The sequence below is a fragment of the Gallinula chloropus genome (assembly GCF_964237585.1).
Source record: "Gallinula chloropus genome assembly, chromosome: 5".
NCBI lineage: Eukaryota > Metazoa > Chordata > Aves > Gruiformes > Rallidae > Gallinula > Gallinula chloropus.
In genome coordinates, this window is record NC_140090.1 from 22092828 (window position 1) to 22119238 (window position 26411).

Sequence of the window (26411 nt, forward strand, 5' to 3'; positions counted from 1 at the left end):
GCCCTTCACATCACTTCATCACCTCTTCCTCTTCCATCCTATAGCTATGATAACAGCCATTTGCAAGACTGCACCGTAAACCAGACTACTAAACTAATCCCGAATTAAAATAGATTATTTCCACAAAAATAGGAACACAAAGCAGTGGACAGGAATCCTTTAATTCTGCACTACTGCCAACGTTTCAATATAATGAAACTGTGGCTTCATTGAATCAATTCAGAAAGGGTGTCTTCGCAGTTGGATACCTAAGTGACTAAAAAATGAATTACAGCGCACGATTCTGCTGCAGACATACAATCCAAAGAAAATGTTATGATGAACCATCCACCATGCAGAGTATTGAGCATATCTTCAAGAATAACAGAATCCAACTGTATGAGTCTGTATGAAAGAGTCAAAATCTAACCATCATCATCATCTGTTTTCCTTCAGATACCGATTTATCTGAATTTACTACAAATAGCAAATTGTCTTTACAAGAAAAAGCTGTGTGTGGGAAGTTTTGTTAAAAAATTTTGAGACAAAAATAATTAACTGTCAGATAGATTGTGCTCCATATGAGAAGGTCATGGTATTTTGAAAGAGCTTGGCAGACAGCCAATAAATTAAGCCCTGGTAAAAAGCAGCCAGGCTATTGCCTTTTGGCATGCATGTGTCCTCAAGTTACCTTTTCACCATACAGCTTTATAGCACAAAACAAGGAATTGTAAATTATATCTTCATTTGCATATAAAACATAACACACTGATTGAATCTCTATTTTCCTCAGGCTCCAATTATCACTCCATAGCACAAAAATCTTACTATACACGTATAGACCATCTCAGGTAAGCACTTGATGAATTTGCAAGAGACTTCTTTTTAAACATCATATAACACAAACACACAAAAACTCCACTTGTACAATATAGTGTTAGGTATCACCACACTTTCACAAATAATGTTTTCTTTGAAAAATCAGTTGGTTTTCAATTTAAGGGGGTCTTCTATCCCAATTATTTTATCTGGGCAGAGGAGAAGTAATTTCTGAAACAAGAGACCTGTGGGCCCTCTTAACACTTTTTTTTCAGTTAAGCTAAGCTATGAGCAAGAGACTCAAGAAGATTTTACCAAGGGCAGGGGGGCATGGAGATTGTTGTATTAAAATTGGAAAATTGGTTTTGTTTCCTTCTCTACCTTGCTGAAACAGGTTCCAATTGCCTTCAGCGGGCAGGGAATAATTCAGTCATATTCACTGAGGTCTGACTGTGTGTTGCATAAGAAAAAGAATGAAGTCTTACTAAGAAATCTAGTAACTGTTGTTCTACGTGACTCTCTTATCCCTCAGTGAATTTCTACTTTGTTCTTTTATGGCTGTTACTGAACTCAGTGGTTAGCAAACACCTGAGAAGTAACTTATTTGATGGCATACAAACATGAAGTTTCAAAGGCTGCATTTCATAGTCACAGGTTTACATACAAATAATATCACATATTTTAATACAAGTCAAAGTTAAAATATTTAACAGTTCAAAATAATAAAAATAAATACAAAGAAAGCTTTAGAAACTCTGAGAGAAAGATGTGTTATCAGGCATCCATTAAAATACAACGTAAACTGGATGGACAGAGGACATCTATCACATTAGAAGATACACACGAACAGAAAGAAATTTAAGCACACTCTCTATGAATAAGGTGGATGACGAAGAGGCCTAGAGTGCACATCTTCCCTTGTGCCTGTTTCCAAGGGAAGCCAAATTTAGGAAGGAATGCACGCCCTTTAGCTGAAGCTCACAGAACAGGCCAGCACCCTCTGCAAAGAGCACAACTTATCTGACCCCTGATCTGCACAACTCTAGCATTATGTCAGAACAAGACTCTCTACAACTTGGTCTTGGAAAGAGTAAGTTCCCTATTAAAAGAAAAAGTTTGGTTGCTATCTATCAAACAAAACCCCACAATTTCAAATTGAATTATAATTAATTCTAACCCAACAGAAATATAAACTCTCTTTCTCTGCCAGAGGTATATGCATTGTTTGGGGGTTTATTTACTGCAAATCTCAGATACTCAAGAGATAGGAGAGCTTCTGTGTTTTTCATTCCTCAGAGCACTAAACAATCTACATGTTAATTTGCATGCTTCTTTGAAGATAAGGTAGACATGGAAAACACCAAAAAGCTGTTTTAAAATCAAACTGATTTTTAGGTCAATAAAACATGCATGGCAAGAGAGACAGTTTCAAGATCCAGTTGTACAATGTTCTTCCTCTCCAGTTTCCCCTACATGACCACAACCAAGGACTTCTGGAAGTAAGGTACATTGTTCGAAGAAAGCATTTCTACTGGTTGAAGTCAAGCATCACAAGAAGTCCACATTTCCAAGCTGAATAGAGAATTTTGAGACACAATGTCACTTTTTTTGTGAAGTGTCTTGCAAAAGTTGGAAGAGAGTTCTACGATGTTCCAAAACACCACACCTTGGTATTTGTATTTAAAAAAATCTAATTTCATGTTGCTTATTTTATTAACATACTCTACTGTATTCCTTACCTACAAAAGCTAAACGTCATGTTGACAATAACTGAACCTGTGATAGAAGAATTTTACTAAAAACTTAATGCTGTGCTTTCACAGTTAGATTCCAACATTCTATGTTTTAGCATTCAATGATACTAATGTGGCTCAGTATGCAAAAGAACTATCTGTCAAACTTTGATTAGGATATAACTTCTCCCTCTCAGGCAAAAAGGTTTGTCTGTCTACTTACCATATGTGGAAACAGTTAGATAATACAGTAGGACCAAAAAAAACAGTGATAGTGAAAAAAGAAATAACTGATTATTTACAGTAATAGCTCTAATACTTAATTTTGTATTCTTTCCTTTTTCATAGAGGAAATATACTTGAATATACTGTGTAATAAAATAAAAGGAAAAGAAGGTACTTTAGTGATGGAAATATCAGTTGCCTGGCTATGGACCTAAAACACAGCTGTTCTTACTCCATCTGCCCAATTCAAACTTTACTATTCCTATGAGAATGTGCTTCACTGTAACCAAGGAAAATGGAGAAAACTTCTGGTTGATATTTATGTATGTTAATTCTAAGCCCCTGCAAGGGATAATATTGTGAAATACATCAATCTAGAGAAATTAATTTTAAGTTCTAAAAACACTGCCAGTCATCCACCCATCTGTAAGAGGAACACACATAAACCCCAAGGACAAAATATGCAGCCAAGGAAGAAGAGTTTTTTATAATCTTGCAAACATGTATTTAAAAACTAACAGTACTTAGTTATTAGTATCATTATCTGCTTTATGAGAAATTATAAAATACCTCAGAAAATTATTTCAGATTATCATTTGGAAATGGTTAATCCCAATTTGTGTCAGGAGCAGCTTCTCCTCACTGCCCAAAGGCCCTCTCAACACAGTGTGCCTGCAAAAAGAACTTCTAAGCATCCCACAAGCATGACACATGCATGATTCCACGGTAAACTGCTAAAAGGGAATAAAACAAGGCTATCAATCAAATAACATCAGACAGAGCTCTTTACCTGCAAAAAAATATTTCGTAGTTCAGCAGGATCGGCTCTTTTGGTCGATTGCACCTGTAAACACAACAAGTTAATGCTTCGCTAGCCAGGCTGCTGACAGCACAGATAAAAGACGCCGTCTGCACGCGTAAGGGCAGCAACGCAGGGTCCCGCATCTAACGGACGGGGCGAACCTCAAACAGGACCCCCCCGTGCTCACTGCGGGACTCCACAGCCTCCGGTGCCGGTGACAGCTGTCAAGCTCCGAGCTGCGTGGAAGAGGCGCGGCGCGGCCCCGCACGACAGCAGCCGTTACCGGCCGGCGGGCCCGGCCGTTACCGCCCGCGCGCGCCGGTTCCCGCCCGCCCCGGGGCGCCCCGCGCCCGTCGGGCCTTCGGCTCCTGCCCCCGCATCTCCGCCGCTTCGCCTCAGGAGGCAGAGCAAGGCAAGCTACGCTACCCCCTCCCCGGGTCTGCCTCGCATCACCGCCCCACCGGCGGCTTCTCCTGGCCCCCGGCAGCAGCTGCCGCCTCCCCCTGCCTCCCACCCGGCCGCCCCGCGCGGGCAGACGAGAGGGGTCCGCCCGCCTCCTCCTGCGACAAGCGACGGAGGGGTAGAGTCACCTTGACCGCCATGCTGCTCCCGGCGAGAAGGAGGAGGAGCCGCTCGTCGCTACCCACCCGCCGCGCCGCCGCAACAGCCACCGCCTCAGCGCAGCGTTGTGGTAATGAGCGCCCTGCCCTGCCCCGCCCGGCGCGGCCCTCTCCCCTCGGCGGGCTCCCCTCAGCGGCGGCAGCGCCCGCCGCAGGTCTCCAGACACGAGAGCAGCGGAGTCCAGTAGCACCGCCGCGGCCCCAGCCTGGGTCTCGCCGCGCTCTCACACCGCTGCCCATGATCCGTCACAAGGCGGAGGGTGAGCCGGCCGCGACCCCTACCTCTGCTCCGGCGGCTTTCGGTCGGTACCCAGGGCAGAAGTGGTGTCGGTGTTGCTTACTCCCTCGCCCCCCCCGCGTTAGCTGCCACACGGACCCAGCTGGGGATGGTGGTTACCCCCATCAGCGCGGTTTGGACGGCATGTCAACCACCCCACCAAAAGTACCAGGACAGCTGTTGTGGGTCCTTACTGGGGGCTGCTGGTAGCACCACCATCCTGCATGTGGTGGGTTGACGCTGACTGGGCGGCAAGTGCCTGCTGATGCCACTCTATCACTCCCCTCAGCTGCACAGGGGGTAGAAAAGAAAATACTGTGAAAGGCTTACAGGTTGGGACAGGACAAGGAGATCAGCAACAAATTACTGTCGTGGGCAAAACCAACTAAATGTGGGGAAATCAGTTTAATTTATTACTAATCAAATCAGAGTAGGAAAATAAGAAATAAATCCAAATCTCAAAACACCTTCCCTCATGCCTCCCTTCTTCCCTTAACTTCACTCCCAATGTTTCTACCTGCTCCCCATGCAGCAGCACAGGGTGACAGGGAATGAGGTTGTGATCAGTTCATCACACTTTTTTTCTGCCACACCCTCCTCCACAGGGGGAGGACTCTTCACACTTCCCCTGCTCTAGTGTGGATCCTCCGCAGGATCAAAAGTCCTACCAACAAGTCTGCTCTAGTGTGAGCTTCCCATGGGGTCACAGCCTCCTTCAGACACATACACCTGCTCCAGCATGGGGTAATCACTTCTGACTGGAATTCAGTAGCTTCTGACAGACTTTTCTAATACTTTAGCAGTAGAGCACGGTGACTTGCTTTATACCTCAAAATGAAAACCATACAGGATGTAGCCTCAAGAAAGGGGAAAATTATACTTCATTTGGTCAGTTCGATCATAGTAAGTACATATAAAGCCTGACTTAAATAACAATGCATGTTTTGTCTTGCTGTAGTATTTCAAGGGCCCGAGATCTCTTTTATTGCGTGTTGCTGAAAAGCATTAAAAGGACAGCTTCTGTTATACTTCAGATAACACACTGCGACATAAAACTACAACACAGCAGTTGAGGGTTTATAAATGGCAGTCACAAAACAATGACTCAATTCTGGAAGTTTAAACCAAGTAATTTTCTCTCGAAAGCAATAGTTTTTTTGGCTATGGGTCAACATAAACTTCCTGCAGATAACTTGGACTTCATACGCTATGTATGTGCGGATGTGCCAGCTGACAGCAGAAATAGTTTTGCCATCTGCCTATTCGCCAAGTATCTGACCCCTAAACCACCTTGTTCAGCCAGTCCACGTACAAGGAGGTTGCAGGACAACTGCATCAGCACACAGACCCTTAAAATTGCGGAGATCTTCACAGTCCTTCCAGCAGTGGCTGGAACAAGTGGTTCAACGTATGGCTTGCTTTCTTCGTAAAGACAAAGCTCCGGTCTTTCCCTCAGCTGCAGTGTAACGGTGGCGTTGGGCCACGGTACAGACCGTACCTTAAGAAAGAACAGTAGCAAAGAGGTTGCTCTGCCCGCTCCAAAGCTGGAGGGAAAGGTGCCTGTCGTACCTCGGGCCTCTTCGCTAAGGGGTAATGCTCAATTCAGCCCAGGGCCTGCCTGGGGCCGGGTTAGACTGCCCACGCCCAATGCACGCTATCTGAAATAGGTGTGGCAGCGGGACACTGGCGGAGTGTCCTGGTTTTGGCACCCCACCTGCCCCTCACAGCTGAGCAGCCCCGCGCCAACGGGTAGAGGCCACGGCAGACAGCTCTGCGCATGTGCGCAAGCCCGGCCGGTCCCCCGGCGGCAGCTTGCTGGGGCGGGGCTATGCAAACTACGGATCGCGCTGATGCGCTTCTTAAAGGCTCCCGCCGGCTCTGTGTGCCGCTCGGGGTGGTGTTGGGTGTTTGCGTGAGCTACGTCGCTTTGTACGGTACAGCTATTGGCTCCCCGCCGTTTTTCGGCGGGCGGAAGCGGAAGTGTATTTGTGTGCGCTCACTTCCGGTGAGTGGGCGCGCGGGTTGATTCGTTCTGCCCGGGTGACTCGGCCGCCGCTCTTCGGAAATGGCGGGTAAGAACTCGGGCCTGCGCTGCCCAGCGCCGCCAGCCTGCGCTCCGAGCGCCGCCAGGGCACGCCCTGCCGCCTTGACCGCGGAGTGGGGCGGCGGTCTGGCCCCTTGGGGGCTCTTGGGGTGCTGAGGGGGAACAGGTCTGGGCGCTGCCGGCGCCTCTCTCTGAGGGAGAGCGGGGGCCCTGGTGGCGGCCCACACTGCGCCCCTCTGTCGGGATCGCGCGGGCGCTGACAGGGAACGCTGCAACTCTGGCTGGGACGTGGAGCAAGGAACCGGAGCATGAGCTCGGGACCGTGGCGGTACCAGGGTTGGGGTGCCGACAAGAGCTGATCGCGGTGAGCTCGGGCGACAGAGGACTCAGATGTTTTGGTGGGGAGCGCGGCTAACTTTGTGCTCCCTCCTATTGCTGTGGTCGTGCTGCTGTGCAGGCAGGCAAGCATCCGCGGGCTTGCGGTCTCTCTGCTTATTGGTGGTAAGACAGACTGTACCTCTGCGTCCACTAGTTTATAGAGGGAGCGTGGGAATCTAAAACCCAAACTTTTTTTTTGCTTAAAGCTTACTATCTGAAGCAAGAAGAAGGAGTTTCTGATGGCACTCCTGGAATGAAGGAGGGGGGATGGTTGAGTTTGTGAAGTGCTTTAAAAATACCTTCATGGGTGCCTGGCCTGGATTATGTTTTGAAAAACAGATTAGATACAATTTGTTTGTTATTTCTTCCCACATCCTCTCTGGAAGAGAAGTGGTAACCTGGTAATTGCTGGTGGTAAACATGCCACTGTAGTTCATGAGCACCTGTTTGTGAAAATGACTTAATACAAACACTTGAAATGCCCAGAAACATGTAGCTTAACATGTTCTTTAGAAGAAACATGTTAGATGAAATTCTTAACTTTTACTTGCAGCTTTCAAATATGTTTTATGTGTAATAACTTAGAAATGTAAATATTTTAATTGTAATGCCCTTCACTGTCAGAAATTAGAGGTACCTGTGGTCTGCTTTCTGGTTCCAGAGAAGTGTATGAGATAAAACATGTAAAAGGAACAAAGATTTATCAAGTTGTAGCTTTTTTACTGACTTGCTCAGTATTTCTGTTGCTTTTGTGTTGTGTATGTGTTTCTAGATTTCAGATTTTTTTTTTTCTAAGTATGTTACTTGAATAATAGTGGCATGTACATTGTATATATATTAACTCTTTTGTTAAAAAAATCTTTCTCTTCAGGACTTACTGCTGTGGAGAAGAAGCTGGCTGAATACAAGTGTAATACAAATGAAGCAATTCAGCTAAAACTTGGTAATGTAATTTTGCAAATATTGTGCATTTGATACTGGAGTATTTGAGTACCTTCTTAAGAATACTTAAAATTACCCAGGTGTTAGCATGTACTTGTTAGTGTAAATGTACAAGCACAAGAATAGGAATATATAGTCTAGTTTTGCTCAGTCTATTCCAGTCAAAGTACAGATACAGAAATTCAGTCTTGTCTGTTGAATAACATCATCAGCAATTTATTAACATGCTACCAGAGTGCATTGGAATTATATTGTGTTATGTTTTCTTTAACATCTTTTCTTTTTACATCTTTCCTCTTTGAGTGGGGAAAAAATAAAAACAAGGAAACTGAAAAGTATTGTTGGATTGGGTTTTTGTTTCCCTCCCTCCTCCCCCATCTGGATTACACAAGACACTTTTAATGAAAATTCATTAAAATCTGAAGCACAAAAATGTCACTTAAGAACTGTTTATTGCTCTCTGTAGTTCATTTGCTTGATAGGACACCTAGAATACAGAGTGAATTACTGAATTCTTGATGGACTTGTTCATGCCTCAAACTTACATGTGGCAATAATAACGTGAAGAATGAGGCATACCATGTTGCTTTCTGAATTAAACCTGAGAAGACAAGAGCAACACTTCTTTTTTGCATCAGAAAGGATTGAACTTCTGACTTGTCACTAAAACACTCCTCACTTGCATTTTTCTCTTTGACTAATTCCTTCCCAATACCAGAAAAAAAAAACCCAACATTTTCTTCACTTTTGCTGGAGCAAAGCAGCAATGAAGCTGTTCAATATTCCACGTTTTTTTTTTAAGAAGCTTTATTAACTTCTACACTATTGCATTAGCATGAGCGTGCAATGTTGACTCATTCAGTATTAAAATACTGCAGCTGTTGTCTTGAGCTACCTATGTCTCATTAATATGGCTAAACTATTGCTTTAATGCCTAAGTTAAGAGTTATAAGCCTTCTAATTTTAGGTAATTTTAACTGCAAATACACAGAGGATGTTTGGGATTCAAGTATCTCAGTCTCTTAATTTTTCCTCCTAGAAAAATCCCACTTTAATTTCTAATCTCATCCACTAATTATAAATCCCAAGTTTCATGATGAAAGAACTCCTGTCACAATTACTGTGGAGCAACTGCTGTAACTCCATAAGCTTGAATAAAATGCATGTTCAGTAAATTACTGGGTTTGAGTAGATACCATTATAGCAAATATTTTTACACTACCAGAAATTACTTGTTTCATACTAGGCCTTGAGGAAGAATCAGCAGTGGGGTTGCTAATTGTTTGTGTAATATTGGCAGAAGTACCAGTATAATGTTGGAGCAATTGTTTTGCATGTATCAATACTGATTCTCTAAAACCCTGATGTGATGATAAATGGACAGAAACACTTTTTCTGTTCCTTGCTCCATAAAACTCCCCTGGAGTGAAGTCTTCTCACCTGCATGTAGTAGAATGGCACAATGAGAAGGCAGCGTTGTATACATGATCAGTCTGGCGTACTGAGGAATAGCCAGCTGGGCACTGTCTTCAGTCTTCAAGGTGAAGTTAAAGGCCGTAATGTTCAGTAGTTATAATATATATATGTATATACACACATACATATAAATCTGTATCATTTTCTCAGGTTCATTCTGTGTAATGATTGGATCTCTTCAGTTAGCATGCATCTAAATTGCACAGTATGCCTTTATTTCATTTGTATGCCAGCCTAATGTGGATGGGTTCATAACTGAAGTTGTCTGACTCTGCAGTGAAGGAATGCATGAGCATCTAGCAGGGCATCTGTGGCTCAAGCGGAAGCTCATTACTTTGTTGTGACTTGGTTTTTTTTCCCTCTTGTGTCTCAGTTCGCTTTCCTGAGGATTTGGAGGATGACAACACGACATTCAATCCAGAGTACAGCCATCAAGTGTTTGGAGATGAGTAAGTTAAACTATCCAGAATCAAATTAATAAGAAAATAATAAGAATCAAATGAAAAGAATCAAATTGTTAAGACAACAAGAAATCATGCTATGCCAAGCTATTTTAAATGATACAGCAATGCATCACTTAGGACAGTATAGTTAAAATGGCCTCTGCCTAGCTTTGTAGAGTTTGATCCTGTAGTCATTTTATATGCTGTTTTTAAGGTAGATTAGCAGAGAATGAAAAGCGTTATTTTGCAGTCAGAATTACTGAAGTTGGTACTGTGTTCATGGTATTTTTTAAGATTAAGAAAGAATTCTTGGTTCTTGCTAGTAACTTTCACAGTAACATGTACCAGAAAACAGTATCAAGAAACAGCATGTCAATTCATTTTCTGTAATATGTGCACTTCTATCCAGTTGGACATGCAGGGGATACAGAAGACATAGAAAAGTATGGGGTTTTTTCTTTGTCAGTTTTGTGGTTTTTCCAAGTATACTGACCCTTCATTATGTAGGAAAGTTGACCTAGTGCCAAAGTATTTTATATTTCCATCAGAATATTCAATAATCTGGACATATTTAAAAAGAAAAAAAAACCACCCAAAAAACCAACCAACCAAACAAAACACCTGGAAGTGTCCAAGGCCAAGTTGGATGGGGCTTTGAGCAGCCTGGTCTAGTGGAGGGTGTCCCTGCCCATGGCAGCAGGGTAGCAACTAGACAACATTTGAGGTCCTTTCCAACCCAAACCATTCTATAGATTATATAAACAGAAAAAGGCACCTGTTTCTTTGTGAACCACTTTTTGTGGTTCAGTTGTTTGCCTGAGAAGAAATTCTCTATACTTCACAACAGTGTAGTGTTTACATTCAGGCAACTCACATTTTCAGAGTGTAAAAAAGGTATTTGTATTCATACCCTTCTCTTTTTTTTTTTTCATTTACTCAGTTCTAGTTAGATTGGATAACTAGACAGAAACTGTCCACCAAAACTACATTTATTGCTGAAGTGGTTATCTATCCATGTTTTATACAGTATAAATTAATTGCAGTAGTGTATTCCAAAATACTGTACCATACTGCAAAGTAAGTTTTAACAAATGTTACTGATCAATTAAGATAAATAAATGTTAATGAGCTTAAGATACTGGAAAACATCAATGCAGTATTAGCCATTTCAAGTATTGTTTCTTGAGTGGTCGCAGTAGGTGCACAGGCACTGCCTTGACTTGAGTTCAGGAGCATCTCTCTCCATGAGAGGAGCAAAATAACCAGTAGAAATAGCATATGGCATTACCTCTGTCCAGATAGTCAGCATCCCTTTTCCTGTTTGGAAGCTTAGTATACCTCACTGGGAAACATGAAGTGAACTTCAAAGCATATTAAATGAAAGCTTTGTGATGTGAATGTTTTACTGTGTAAAGAGTTCCTGATTGTTCTTTTCTCCTTCTTCAGTGAAGTTGCTTTTGGCTACAAGGGACTGAAGATCCTCTTGTACTATATTGCTGGTAACCTGTCAACGCTCTTCCGCATCGAATATACATCTAAAGTTAATGAAAAGTTTGACTGTGTGGAGGTAAAGACAGAACTAGACTTGCACTTAAAATATTATTGAGATTAGTCAGAATATGGATGAGAACTCTAGGCTTAGTAATTGCCCACCCAAACATTTAAATTGAAAGCAATTGGACAGTTTCCTTTGTGAAGCTGAAGAAGCTTTGAATTTAATCTATACATTTTCCATCTGTTCTTTTGACAGCAGTAACATCAAAATTGTGTCAAACAGTGCAGTCAAACATGAGGTGCTAATACCACCACCAGTTACAGAAAAAAGACAGCAACCTAGCAAGTCTGTATTTGTGTTAACTGTTTTGGGGAGGAGAACTAGGGTTGGTGAGATTTACTGAATTCTCTTCAGTATAAAAAAGTTTCTGTAAACACTTCATGAGGTAGGATATTTGACCATGTCTCCCTAAATAGCAGATGTGGAGAGAAAGTAAGGCAGAAAAGAGATTAGAAACTTATGGTTTGGTATATATTTACATGCTACTTAAAAGAATACAGTTGACTGCAGGATGTTTGGGTTTGAATTTTTTAGGGTTCTTTTTACTTTTTTTTTTTCTTTTTGCCTACAGGTTTTCCAAGCTTATGTAGTACTTTTAGGAAAGCCTTTGGTTTTTTTCTTCTCTTTCTGCCAATATGCTCTGATAATATTTTTGATACAACCCCACAAAATTTAAGCTAATCAAACTTTTGGCCAGCTAAAGAAATGTATATGGAATTTAGAAATAGGAATGAAGTACCTTTTTAACATTGTTTTAAACTGTTAAATACTTACATAAGTGCCCATATTTAGAAAACTCGGTTTTTCAGTGGTCTGTGATGTGTTAAGAAAACTTAATATCATCTGAGTTTTTCTAGCTATAAGGAAGAAAAAAAAATAATTGATTTATTTTGAAAAGACTCATTCACATGGTTACTGGTGAATCTTCATAATGCCCTGTAGTGTGAAGTTACTATATATTTGCACTGACTTCAAATTTCTCTGAGCTTTTTTAAAAAAATGAACAAGTAAACATCTTTATGATTTCAAGTTGTATTCTAAGTACCTAATTTAAAATTCATCTGAGTTTGTTTAAATATTTTTAAGGAAGGGCCTATTGCAAAGGAAAAAAATCCATTGGCATGACTGTTAAATGAATTTTACAGATTTAGCCTTCCTTGTTCTGAAATTGTATTGGATATACTTAGTTCATGTGCTTGGACATGTCTGAGGCAAGAGCAACATGTCTGAGGAGTGAACGGTCATGCTATTCAATCTGTAGAAGATTTTTAGAAATAAGGAAAAAAGGGAAGCCTTTTGGCAAAGTAGTAATCATGTTAAAATCAAACAGTCCAACTTTTCACCAATATAATTTCAAAATCAAGTTACAAGAGTCCACACCATAGCACTTTTTTATTCACACTTACCTGTTTTCTGTAGAAATGGCAAAGCCATTTTTCTTGAGGTATGAGCAAGAACTGTCTGCAAATTTTTTGATCCCTCAGAATCCTTGCGACCTTCAAGCCCTGTTTACTGTGTTGAATTATTCCTCCAATTGAATAAGGGATTGAGATGGGGACAAAAAAGAGGCTCTTTCTCAGTTGAGGCTTCTGTATACTTTCCAGAGCATTTACAGGCTTTGACTAAATGGGAAGAATGTTGTAGTTTACCCTGTGCTTCCCTTGGTGTTATTAGCATGGTACATCCAAATAGGCTATTTCTAAACCTAAGTAGGAGGAAGATAGGGCAGTCATCATGATTTATATTTGCCATTACTTTAAAGTCCTTAAGATATTAATACATTTGCAGATATCAAAATGAAAGCTGCCATTACAGCAGTGTGTTAATTTAAATGCAAATTAACATTTACTTTATTGAAGTTAACTGTTTGGTTGCTGATCTCCGCTCATTCAGGGTAATCATACTAAGATGTAGACTATCTGCCATACCTGACAGGTAGTCATTGTGCTGTGAATAGATGGGGTTCAGGAAAGGACAAGAGTTTCTGCCTTTAACATAACTGTTTACAAGTAAGAAGCTAGTTTTAATGCTCTGCAAAATATTCAGTTTAATATTTTATATCTCAATACTCATGAAGGCTAGTCAACAGCAGTTGGTTTTATTCTGTGATGCTAAATTTGGTTCCATTATTGCTAAAGCAGCTGCTGCAGTCTCTGCTAGGGACTGACAGAAATATTTGACCCGATACCAAGTAAGATCAGATTCTGAAATGTCAGGAACCAGAACTCTGGTCATATTTGTGCAATTTTGTCAGGTCCCTAAAGATAGATATAAACCGCATCAGTAGGGAAGGCTCAGCAAAGTATAATCAAGTTTAGAACAGAGGCTGGCACTGCATTTAATGTAAATATCCTTGTGGAATTGATTCTTTCAAATGTCTGAAGAGAAGCTGCTTTCTTCTAGTGTAAATATTAAGAGCATCAACTTCTAAATTTCTTGCTGCTTTGTGGGTTGCAGTACTTCAAGTATCTTCCTTTTAATCTATATTTTTATGATGGGGTTAGGGAAAGTATTTCACTAACCTCTGATACAGTCTTTACTGTAAATATATTTCTCTTGCTTTGCAGCTGGTCTAATATATCTGCTTTACACAATTAATGAAAAATTGTAATTTCAATATTGGATGTGTTTGGGTTTTTTAAAGTAATACTACTGATGACTCCGTTGCTCCTCACTGGAATTAATACATGTAGTTAGAGAAATTCAGCTTTCAAGTATGTTCCTATAGTTTTAAATTAAATCACTTTGAATCAGCATCTGCATGGCATGAAAATGTCATTACTGTGTGTTAGTACAACAATGATCTCAGTTAAAGGCACCCAGAGTCAAATGGAAGGTACAAAGAGGCAGTGCCCACTTAAGTAGTCCTACTACATGTCAAGTTTACTTACAAGCCTATTCCAAGTTCCCTATCACCACCTTGAGTGACTCTGATTAGGAAGGCAATAGATCACAGGCAATAACTCAGCTGCTCTTAGCTGATTCATTGGGGGTTGTGCATGTTGTGGCTTTGCCTATGTTTAACACTGCTGCAGTAGTCAGCTGGATTGTTCTTCTGAACAGAAACTTGTGTGTCATCTTATGCATCCATACCAATTGGTAAGGTATGAGTGCTTTACTGTGATAAAGAAATTAAGCTCTCACCAGTAGTAAAGAAATACACAAGGGAAAGGCAGTGAACAAATTTTGGTAACCCCTTGAATTATGAGTACATCAGAGAAGTGTTTGGAAGATGCCTACCAAGTAATTGATGTGTCCATTGCAAAGTATGAGTATTAATGAAACACATTGTTTATTTTCAGAAATAGTCAGGCCCCTTTTCAAGGGAAGGGAAATTTTAGAAAGCAGTAGGTGAAAATGTTGTCATACAGAACTAAGAAGGACTATCTACTGCTTTATCTACTTAACTTCTATTCTCATAACTGGCTTCTTTCTATTTTATGGAAAATGAGACTTTTTTCTGTGGTGGCAGCCAGCAATGGCTGCATTAACTTACATGCTTTCAGCAGGTTCGTCTTCCCTCTTACTGCTAATAAAGAAACTCTAGAAATGTGACGGGAGCAAACTTACTCAAACCTTATTTGTATAGTAGTTCTTACTACATGTTCACCCATATTAGGTATCTTCATGTAGTCTGAATTATTGAACTGATGCTTGGAAGTATTGTTTTAATTCTAGATTATTTTTACATGCCTTTTTCAAGTACATAAAATGAAAGTCACTACATATTCTTAGTTGTTTCCCTACAGCTTTGGCAGCACAGACTTAAAATCTGTGCAAACAATGCACTTGCACAGTTAAAAAAAACAAAATCATTTTTAAAATGTTCTATACAGATACTTTAAAAAAGGGCTGATTTTCTGTAATGCGGTTAAATCAGCAAGTGTAAAGAAAGTGTTTAACTAATATTGATTTAAGAAGAATAGCAAAGGTTCCAATAAATGCATCTCCTTTGTTTTGAGAATGAAATGAATGTAAAGATTGTATGCATTTTAACTGTGTTCTTACATGAAGTATTGTAGAGCTATATTTTAACTGCCTAATAGCTCTCTCTACAAATATAAATATAAATGTTGGTAGTACCACACCATTAAGAATAAAACTTGTTTGTGCTGAACTACATCCATCTTTCTCTTTACTAAAAATGTAACTGAATGATAAAGTGCTATTCATTTGCAGGTGCATTGCTTCTACTTAAGGGACTATGGTTGAAAGGACAGGAATTAGTAGCATGTTGTATTAGCCTTTTGTAGTGTATTTTGTTCTAAGCATCTTAATTTCCCTGTTTTGAATGCTAAGTAGCAAGGGTCTTGGTTTTGAACTAATACCCATCATGCATGTAAACGGTGTGAAAGAGCTGCTTAGTAAGTTAACACAAAGTGTTCTTGTGTCAGTCCTTGTGGAAATAGATACAATACAAACATTACAGCTGAACTCACGGCAAACTCCATTAAGTAAAAACCTGGATTCATTGTCCAGAAGAAAGTTTGAATTGAATGTAAGCTCATTTTGTTGAATGTAATGTCAGGCTTTTAGGGGTTGTATTGAAGAGTACGGTTTTGTTAAGTTGAGACCAATTCATTAAGTTTTATTGCCTGGTGAGAAGCAGTAATACGTTATTGTGAAACTTCATCAAATATTCATGGTTAAAAAGAAGTAGTAAATGTATTCAATCAAGTGGTCTTTTTGGGGTCTGAAAAGGATTATGAAGTCTGCTCAGCTGATAGTCTCTAACTTTCACTTTGGCTATCTGAAAAGAGTAATTTTAATCTCTGAATTTAATTTTGCTGTCATTTTTCATGGTGTCATCTTTCCCAGTGTGTTACACTACAGGTCAGACTTGATGACAGTATGTTTAAATTATATTTTTATTATTTCAGACTTTGTTTTCAAAATGTTGTTTGATTAGAACATGAGGTGTTGTCTTCTGAGTTTGTAATGTGTTTCTCAGCTGATTATGGGCAGACATTTCAGGCAGGGAGACATAAGTGTGCACAAGTCTGCTAGCAGTCACTTTCCTGTTTGGGAGCAACCATTATAAGTCTCTTTTCTTCCACTTAGTTCTGCACCATGTAATACCTCTCGTAAGCTGCTCGTTTGGTAACCTGAGTTCTTCAAGGCTGTGGAGCTGGAAAGTCTTAGCTGTTCTGAAACTGCAGCATATTCAGATGCTATCAACACTTTTAGGTTTTACTTGGGCATATGTAACAATGTCTAAACATAAAATGTTATGAACTGTAGAAGCCATATCTATGAGCTTTTTGGTGACTGGAAGGTCACTACTGAACAACAGGAATGTTTACTTTTAATTTTTTATTAAATAACTTTAGGCCATGGCATCCCTTATTCGTTTCTTATAGCACAATAGTGACATCAGCACTATCTCTTTCTAATGATCCACGGATTGTGCTCCCTTTTCTAATCTCCAGGCAGACGATGTTGAAAGTAAAATACGAGAAATCATTCCTCCTGGTTTTTGCACAAACACAGATGACTTTGTGTCTCTGTTGGAGAAGGAGGTCAACTTCAAGCCCTTTGGAATGCTGCTACACACATACTCTGTCCATAATGAGGAAGCTGGTGAAGATATAACATATCAGATATACAAGGTATAAAAAATAAGTTAAAATTCTGCTTTTGAACAACCAAATTAAACTTTATTTTGCAGTGTTGCACTTTCGGTAATGCTTCAGCTATAATAGAAAGTACTATAATTTTACCGGTTTATTAATAAAGATGCTTTTTCATACTGGAGTATTTAGTTAGGTTTTACTTTTTTTTCCTCTTACATCTGTGATAGGGTTCACCTGACTTCTCCTGGCTTTTTCCCTAGGCTGACATGACATGTCCAGGCTTTCGAGAATATCATGAAAGGCTTCAGACGTTCTTGATGTGGTTTATTGAAACTGCTAGCTTTATTGATGTAGATGATGAAAGATGGAACTACTTTCTAGTGTAAGTACAGTTCTAAAGCAACAGTGGACCTTATTACCTCCACAAAGCCTGCATTTTAATTGTGGCTGGCCAATTATTGGAGCAGTATAATGATATTTTTCCCAGGAAAGAAAAACCATTGTTTATGAGGCTTGAGTTTTCCTCCATTATGCTTTGGGAAAGCTTGAGAATAGAGCTGAATTAAATGCTGTTGTCCGTTAGAGCCCTGAATGTAGGCTTAAACAGTAAAATGAGCTTTGCCTGTGTTTTCTTTTACTTGCCACCTATTCATCTTTATAATAGGCAAGTGCACTGAAGTGCTGTAAAGAGGCCTGATTTATCCAAGTTGCTGCACACCAATTAAGTGAATTGTACATTCAGAACATAGCAGGTGTACCCATTGGGCCCTCACAGAGTAGCTTGCTGACACTGAAAATTCAGTTGGAGAATGGAAAAGAAAATGGACACTGCATGGGAGCGCGACTGTAATTGACCTGCTTGGCTTTCTGTTTTATCTGCAGATTTGAGAAGTATAATAAGGATGGAGCTACGCTCTTTGCGACCGTAGGCTACATGACAGTCTATAATTACTATGTGTACCCAGACAAAACCCGGCCACGTGTAAGGTAATTGGCGGCGTAACTCGTGCCTTGCCTTTTATTTCAGAAGAGGGAACTGCTGAAGTTCCCAATACTTGTTTATAATGGTGTTGATTTGTTTAAAAAAATCCCCATTATTAGCTGGCTATGCACTGATTTATTTCATTGTTCCCTTCTTGAAACGGAGGGAATCTCAAACAAGTTTTGAATATTTAACAATTTTAACTGTTAAAAATTATATTCTGAAATGAAGATTGCCACACGTACTCCAATCTCAAATGAAAGACCATTTCATTTTTATGTCTTTACATTATAATGTTTGCAGATGCACACATTAGAACTGAAAGTGCATTCCTTTGTTTGTAGCCAGATGCTGATCTTGCCACCATTCCAAGGAGAGGGCCATGGTGCTCAGCTGCTTGAAACAGTTCACAGATACTATATGTCTTCTCCTACAGTACTTGATATAACAGGTTTGTTAAATTTTTAACTCAGTTCACCTGTTTAATAAGCAACTTGCATCATTCACGGGTTGTTAGCCTGCAAACTAACTTTCATGTTCGTTTGTCAGAATTAAATGGCCTTTTGAAGATTTAGCTTCAGCCCAGTTCAGGATTAATAGTACTCTGGTTTACAGAAGAACTGTATATAATGTAGCTCCTTAAATCCTTTACTTAGAGAACAGCACACCAGGAAAATTCAATCCCTAGCATGAACGGATTACCAGCTAATTAGCCATTTTATTGTGAGATACACAGCTGAGTTTGCCAAGAGATCAAGCTTTGTCAAATTCCTTGTTCAACTTACTCCTGTTAGCCAAAACTCAAAATCGGGGTGGGGGGACGGGGCACACACCAAACTAAAATAGCATATTAATTAGCTTACAAACCAAAATTTTACAGACAGTCAAAATCTGTAGAGAATTTCTGCTCCAGGAGTACGTATTGCTGGCTGAAGGCACCTATGACATTAGAAGTATGTTCACAAATACGTAAAAAAGAAAAAAATATTTAGGAAATGGTAGAGGGGGGAAAGGGAGTCTGTGCATTAAATGTAACAGAAAGAACTACAAACATGGCATCTGTCCAGTGGTTTCAAGTCCAACATAGGAAGAAATGCGGTTCAAATGCATGACTTGACCATTTATCTTAGACCTTATCTCAGTTGGAAATAACTCTCCTGTTCTGATTGAACTACAATTGAACACTTGCTTTCATATTGTACTGCTGCAGGATAATCCTAACAAAGTAATTCGCATCATAATTTTAATCCTGTTCCTAGGAACCTAAGGAAGTACAACTTTGTTTATACAATTGGAAATCATATGCATCATGCATTTACTTTTTCCTTTTAATAGTACAAAGCTTTATGTAATTTTTCATAGATGAGGATAAGCAAAGTCTTAACATGGTGCAACCTAAATCATATGATATGTTTATGGTTCAGTACCTTAAATAGAAGGTTGTAGCAAACAGCAAATATGCACTAAAATGAGTTTTAATTTCTACATGGAATAAAGGAGGAGAAAGCTTGTGATGTTTATGGGACAAATGAAGTCTCTTAGCAAAATTATTGGTCTTTTTGGGAGAAAGTAAGACTGGACAGTCTTGATATGGCCAGGATATTTAGTTATGTAGCATCTAAGATTGTGAAGTAAAGCCTTTAACCTTTCTGAAGAGAATAAAGATCTGTTTAACATCTTTGAAAGATGTAAATTTTTTAAACTTAAAAATACTTTGGAGTTTCACATTTACAACAAATATTTTTTTCTGTTTAACTTGTCATCCTGACACAAGTGAATCTTATGCTGATAGTGCTTAGTGTACAGAAATGGCCTTGTCCTTCTAGCCTGAGCAGAAAGGAATGGAATCAAATAACTCCAGTACAACTTCTCCTGTTTCTTTTGGAGAGTAAGTGCTCTGAGACTTACCATGCAAGGTTAGACCACTCATGCACAAAACACTTCAACTGATAGTCATAAGCATTTTCTAACCCAAAAAATAAATTGCCAGTTATGCAGTGTTGCATAGACACAGCAAAAACTTCTACCTCAATCCTTCTTGGTAACTTGATTGCTTTTGGTCACCCTTAAACTGCAGGTTTCAACTCTTTACAGTGGTGGTCAAAGCTAAAGAAAAACACAGTTGGGATATAAGCTGTTGAGGAATAAATTCAGCAGTTCACCAAAAATGAGTGTTGGAGTGGAATTTGGCCCTGCTTCTTGTTTAGCCAGGCTTACTGCAGATAAGTAAGGAAGAAGTACATTCACAATGTTGGAAGCGATTTGTGTAGTTTATGTGGTGACAAAGTTGTGTGTGGGACCATGTTGATGTCCATTGGAGGTAGTTCTCAATTTTGTTGGGGGTTTTTTCCTAAAACAACAGTTCTGGTAGCTATGCTGCCATTTTAAGCAAAGTTGAAGTAACTTAAAATTGTGATCTGCTTTTGCTTAGTGATTTCCAGCCTTTAAATTTTAGATAAGCTTGTCTGTTGATCCTTGTAGCTTTCCCTGTCTACCTTGCTAACAAAGACTGTGTAACTCATGGTCAATACTTGTCTTCAGCTAGCTTAGTTGTATGCAGTAAGATAGTTTCACCTGTCTTCTACCACGTAACTAGTGTCCTAGTAGCTCTACTACTCTGTCAAATATAGAATAGATAGAACGCTCAAGAAAATTCATACATAGAGTAACTGCCTTTTCCTAAGATGTTAAATTGGATTAAACATATTTACTATCAGTCTCTTTAAAAGTCTATATAGTAGTGTACAATACAAAACACACTAGAAGGTTTTCTTTCTGCAGGCTTTATAATGTCTACTGTCACATCTAAAACCGATAGCAGTACTTAAAATTAAACATAGTTGTTCATATACTGGTGAATGCTTCTCCATAGTTCTGTTAATTACATACCAGAGGTGAGGAAATAAATAATGCTGATATTTACTATGTGCTTTTCTTTTATTCTTTCTAGCTGAAGATCCATCTGAAAACTATGTGAAGCTAAGAGACTTTGTACTTGTAAAGCTCTGTCAAGATTTGCTTTGCTTTTCCCCGGGAAAATTAATGCAAGGCTTCAGTCAAGAAATGGTGATGGAAGCTCAACAAAAACTGAAAATAAATAAGGTATTACAACAGAACAGTTGTAGTTTGATATATTCTTATCAAGCTAGTAGAATAACAATTTAAACATACAGGTGGAGACTTGGAGTTTACACACTCTGGCTTATTTCAAGGGATTTTTCAGGATGTATCTAGAAGGGAGATATCTAGCTCTGGTTTTAGATATAAATGCTTTTTTTGTCTACTGATTCTGATGTTGTATAACTTGATATGATTTCAATCTCTTTCAAGTATATTTATACAAATACAGTGTTTTGGGAATGCAGAACGCTAGCAAGCAACTGCTACTAAGGCAGCTCTAAACACTTGGAGAACCAAAAAGATTGAACAATTTAAATTTGCTGGTAATCTTACTAAATGATTAAACTCATTAGTGACTATGGTGGTGAAAAGGCAGCATTGCATAATTAAAAATGTATTTCAGTGTGGTTTAGTGAAAGCTTTGCGACTTCAGGTCTGGGGATGTGAAGCCACATTCAAATGCGTTCATGAAAATGGTATAGCTTGTGTAAGGAAACTACATCTGCAGCCTTCTGTGTCTGATATCTTAAACCTGAAAGGATAAATAAATTGGATTATTTTAACACTATCTAAACATTTGCTAGTGTAGCAAACACTTAATTTTGTTCTGTTGCTTAGCAAAAGAATAATTCATCTTAAATTCTGTTTTCATACAGATGCAACAGATAATAGTAATATCATAGCAACATGGTTTTTTTTTCTTCCCAGCTATGATACGATCTGATCCTGGTTCCAAAAGCACTTCAGTTTTTCCATTAACTAAGTTTCTTCCCTAGTGAACAGAAAGCTTTAAATGTGGTTGGTTTATTCTCGTATTTCCAGGGGGGGATGGTGAAGGGCAGTAGGTATTTGGTGATTATTAAGATCAGCGGAGTAGATACATTAAAGTATTGTTTAATGCCACTCTAGTTCTAGACCTTCAGTTCTTTGAGGTATTTTTGGACTCTGGTTTCTGGACTTTCTGCTGCTTATTTACAGCGGGTCCTTCAAGCACCTCTACAGCTGGTGCAGCACTCCAGGAGAGCAGAAACTGGTTGTGTGGAAGAAAATGGTTTTAAAGGAAAAACAAGAATGTTTGTTCACTTAACCCACCAGGTGGCTTTGTTCATGCCTCTGCTGATAGGCTGAGGAACTACTCCTAATACCTCAGTATTTCTCCACTTTGAGTTCTGTTCAGTGACTTGATGTCCATATAAAGGTTTTTATTCTCCTTTCTGTTCATCAGCAACACACAAGACGAGTTTATGAGATTCTCCGATTGCGTGCAACAGATATGGGCGATGCAGAACAGTCCAGAAGCTTTCGGTTGGACGTTAAAAGAAGACTGATTGGCCCCTATAAGGTGTATATGACTTAAGTATCATTTAATACTTATTTCAAGGCTAATTATACTTGATTTTACTTTCATTTCCATAAATGTAGTTGATGCCAATTATGCTGCCAATCAGCTATTAGTTATGCAGTGTTCAACTGGCACATACAGATGCAGAGAACATTCATACATAGCAGCGCTGAAGATCCTGTGTTTGGCTCCTGTTTCCTGCCCAATTCCAGCAGGAAGTTACTACTGAGCTTATGTTATCTAGCTGCAAGGGGCTTTATGCCCAGGTAGGCTTAAGGAGAAAAAACATCAACTTGTCAAAAAGGTTAAAATTTCAAAGAGACAAGCCAAAAATTTGGAGAGGTAAATGCTGTAATAAACTTATATTGCAGACTAGGTATAGTTTATATTCTTGTTCTACTCGTTAGCTAGGTCTTAACAGAACAGCTTGCTAGAACTAATTGAGCCATGTCAACATATAACTCTGTGCTGTTGGAATATAAAAGAATTTCAGCAGTAAAGTTCAAGCTAGTATTAAACTTGGTGCAAAGTAATTATCATAATTCCTATTTAATATGTTTCTCAGGATCTTCAGTATAGTTGGTCCATATCTCAAACTGACCCTTTGATACAGATTAAAATATTTAGCTATTGCTAATGGCATCAGTCTTTGTATTAAGAATCAAAAGACCACAAATAAATCCAGGCTTATTGCTATAACTAGCATGTTAGCTACTCTCTTCGAACAAATACTTGCTAAGGAACCCGAAACACTGTTGGGAAAGTTTCACAAAGAGTAAGGAATACCTTGATTAGCTTGACAGGCTTCCTAAAGCAGCATATACCCGGTTACACCAAAATAGGAAAGCTCTGATTGTACTCATGTTGGACTTTGTGGGGGCTGTTAGCAGAAATAAGAACCTGGCACTGTATTAAATACTTGCCTGATCTGGAGATAACTCCATGTCATGCTGAGCAGCAGGACCTTAATCAAAACACTCCCTATTCTTTCATGAGTGTCTTGTCTCATTTGCTAAATTTCACTCAGTGTCCACTACAAATAAGGCCATGATTTTTCAGCTAACAGGACTGTTAGATGGTTTCATTTCGTTCATTCATCACTGAAGTCATGTGGGGGAAACACAAAATCCCATAAGCAGCTTCATTTCTAATGCCTCTAGTAGTTGTTTCCACACCAGTCTTTGCATGCAATAAATGCATTAATAATGAATGGATTTTGTATTGCTAGATATGTAATATCGCTGCTTCAGAATACTGAGATAGAATTTTTTTCCGTTATTTCAATGGGGATTCAAGAGAATCCTTAAAGCAGCCAACACCTTTTCCCTGATTGTACATTTTACAACGATAGCTGAAATACAGGCATCTTATTTATGGTAGCTTTACCTATTAAACAGCCTACTCATACACTACTTTAAAACGGTATTTCCAATGAATTTTAGTCTTAGTGCTGTTCTCCAAGACTTGTAGAATTGCAGTTTAATTGCTTATGTATATATATAGAGAGAGAGAGTGAGAGTGTGTCATTTGGAGGGGGGGAATATTACATCTTATTCTAATGTGGTATATTTAATATAAAACAGTTGATGGCTTCATTTTTACAGATGTAGAATTACCACTAACTTAATTTAGTAAAAGAGGTATTGCATCTTACAGCTCTTTCCTGGCTAACAGCAGCAGAAATAAAACTGTGTGCAGAAACCCAAGATCAAAACAGCTAATACATCTATTCCTCTTGAAGTCTTCACATTTGCTGGAAGACTGTTGCTAAAAATAGTGATATTTTTATGTATAGAGTGGCACGAGATTGGAATGACTGATAAGCCAACTATAATGCTCTCTGTGTGAGTACTACTAATAGAGGAAGTAAGGGACTTGGTATCTTAGTGAACAGGACATCGCTCTTAAGGTATTTCAAAGGGCAAGCAGCTCGTGAAATTTCAGCTTCGCTGGGGCTTTGCCACTTCTTGAAGAAACCTGCTTTTTATGCTCAGTGGTCATGTCTCCTTGACCATGTCTGTGTTGTTCATGTCATCCCTTTTGGAAGTAAACACCTCTGCTATGCTGCTTTTCTTAATCATAATACTTTTGTTTGCACTTGAAATGTATACTTTATTCCAGTAGCTATCCAGACAAATAACTTGCTCCCAAAGAATCATCTTGAAACTGGCCAGGTAGAATGTCACTGTAGGTTTCAGAATCTTGTGTACCTGGATATGCTGGTAGTATATTTCAAGGGAAATGGAGATTGAAACAACTGGTTGTCTGAAACAGGTGGAGGGAGTTTCCTTTTTACCTGAAATCTGAAACTTGAAGATGGCCTAATGCTACAGTATCAGACATAATGGACATTTAAAGCTGGCACCTTTTTTTCAGAGCTAGTATTTGTAATCATAACAAATATTACTGTTAATTAAGCAGACTTTGCATTAATTTTAGAATTCATTTTTCTACTGACAGAAGGTACTCATCTCTCTTCATTTGGGCAATTCATCACCTCCTTGAGTATCCTAGTAATTTCTACTAGTGAAGTCTAACATGCATCTAAAATTTGAGCAGCTTTGCTGCTCTTCCCTTACTACAAGGATATGTTTCTTGATTATTGACCAGAAGTGTTCCTGGGTGCCTCATCAGGACTCCCAATACAGAACCTCCTTTTCTGAACCAAACTTTGCCTCTTTGTAGGAGATTATAAATACTTTTCTGATCTTACTCATTTATAGTTTACTGCAGTCTCCATTTCTTCCTCCTGACCCTCAGCATCAATCCTAGAAAGAGAACAAATTTTTCATTGAGATAAGTGTAAAATTAAATCCAGTACAGCAAGTTTTAATTGAGACTGGTAGAAATAGTTTGGGAAAACTTTTGTTTCAACAAAGTCTGTGATCCTATTGGCAATGCAGAGATTTATTGATAAGTTGTTAGGCATACATAATGCATGTATTTTTTTAATGAAATTTGAATGACAAAGTGGGGGAAGACTGAATAATAGAAAGTAACTAAGGAACTGAGCAGTTCAGAAATGGGTATCACCTATTATATAGAAGCGTATCTGGGGAAAGGAGAATCACCTCAATACTTTTGCATTTAAGAAACAAAAATACCGTATCTGCAAGGGGAGCTCTTCATCTTTGTGCTGTGTAAGTGTGTTTATGCTTGTAAATGACCTTGTTGCATTTCAGTGCTGTTACTGCTAATCCCTGGTAACTGGTGAATATCTCTTAACTTGTGAAGTCTTTTCTTTGTATGGGAGCCTTAAGATTTAATTTTTTGAGTTATGGGGAAATTAGTTGGCTGAAGAGCCACATAATGGGGTAGCAGTGTGATAAGGTCTACTTTTTCATGCCATACATCTTCAGTATTACAAGCACCATGGGACTGGTTTTGTTTGGTTAAGGAAAAACTTTGAAACAGTTTGTCACTTCTCTGGTTTGTTGGTAATACAGGAACTAGGGGGTTTTAACAGAACAGATGTCCTAGTCAGATGCTGTTACCATTTTTCTCAGGGTTAGGGACATCTTAAAGAACTAGATATATTTAATTTTAAATGCCATATTCTCAATGATGATTGGTTGTGTTCAAACTACTGTTTGTTTGCTTAGAAAAAGCAGAGAGAACTTGCCAAGATGAGAAGATGCCTAAGACCAGAGGAACTGACGAATCAGTTGAACCAAATAGACCTAAACATGCAACATGAACAGTTAGAAGAGAGCTTCCAACAACTGGTTACAGATTACCGGAGAGTCCTAGAACGACTTGCACAAGCATGAGGGTCCTGCCTGTACAGGAAACTTGCAAATTTCTATACAGTGTTGTAAAGCACATCCTTAATTGCTACTTAACTGCAAAAAAAATCTCATGTGACGTTTTAATCACATTAAAGGTGACTTGTGTTTCTGTGCATTTTGAATATTTTCTATTTTTGTCTTGTGGTTTTTTCAAGTGTTGTACTCTAAGTTGGGGGCACTTACTGCTGAAATAAACGATGTAGATTCTCAGACAGAGTATCACTTCAATTGTATGGATTTTCTTTTCCCCTTCTGTTTTGCCTTGAGACTTAATAGGTACCTGAATAGCAAGTTAATACATAAATTCAAGCAA

General features: G+C 39.0%; 2 protein-coding genes across 2 annotated transcripts in view; one reads left to right on the forward strand and one right to left on the reverse strand.

The window, feature by feature from the left end:
* Positions 1-4227, reverse strand: part of SLC25A12 (solute carrier family 25 member 12) — a 48807-nt gene extending 44580 nt beyond the window's left edge. Inside the window, exons 1-2 of the mRNA XM_084265715.1 lie at positions 4149-4227; positions 3547-3600 (exon numbers count right to left, since the gene is read on the reverse strand). Of these exons, the coding sequence (XP_084121841.1) occupies positions 3547-3600; positions 4149-4160 (66 nt within the window). The 5' untranslated portion in view covers positions 4161-4227. The remainder of the gene's footprint in view (positions 1-3546; positions 3601-4148) is intronic.
* Positions 4228-6486: 2259 nt separating this feature from the next.
* HAT1 (histone acetyltransferase 1) lies at positions 6487-26211 on the forward strand. The gene is made up of 11 exons (XM_084265716.1): positions 6487-6527; positions 7749-7820; positions 9669-9744; positions 11185-11305; positions 16723-16902; positions 17127-17248; positions 17749-17853; positions 18193-18299; positions 20799-20950; positions 22194-22310; positions 25913-26211. The coding sequence occupies exons 1-11, from the start codon at positions 6521-6523 to the stop codon at positions 26078-26080; spliced, it is 1227 nt and encodes a 408-aa protein (XP_084121842.1). The 5' UTR covers positions 6487-6520; the 3' UTR covers positions 26081-26211.
* Positions 26212-26411: the final 200 nt, after the last annotated feature.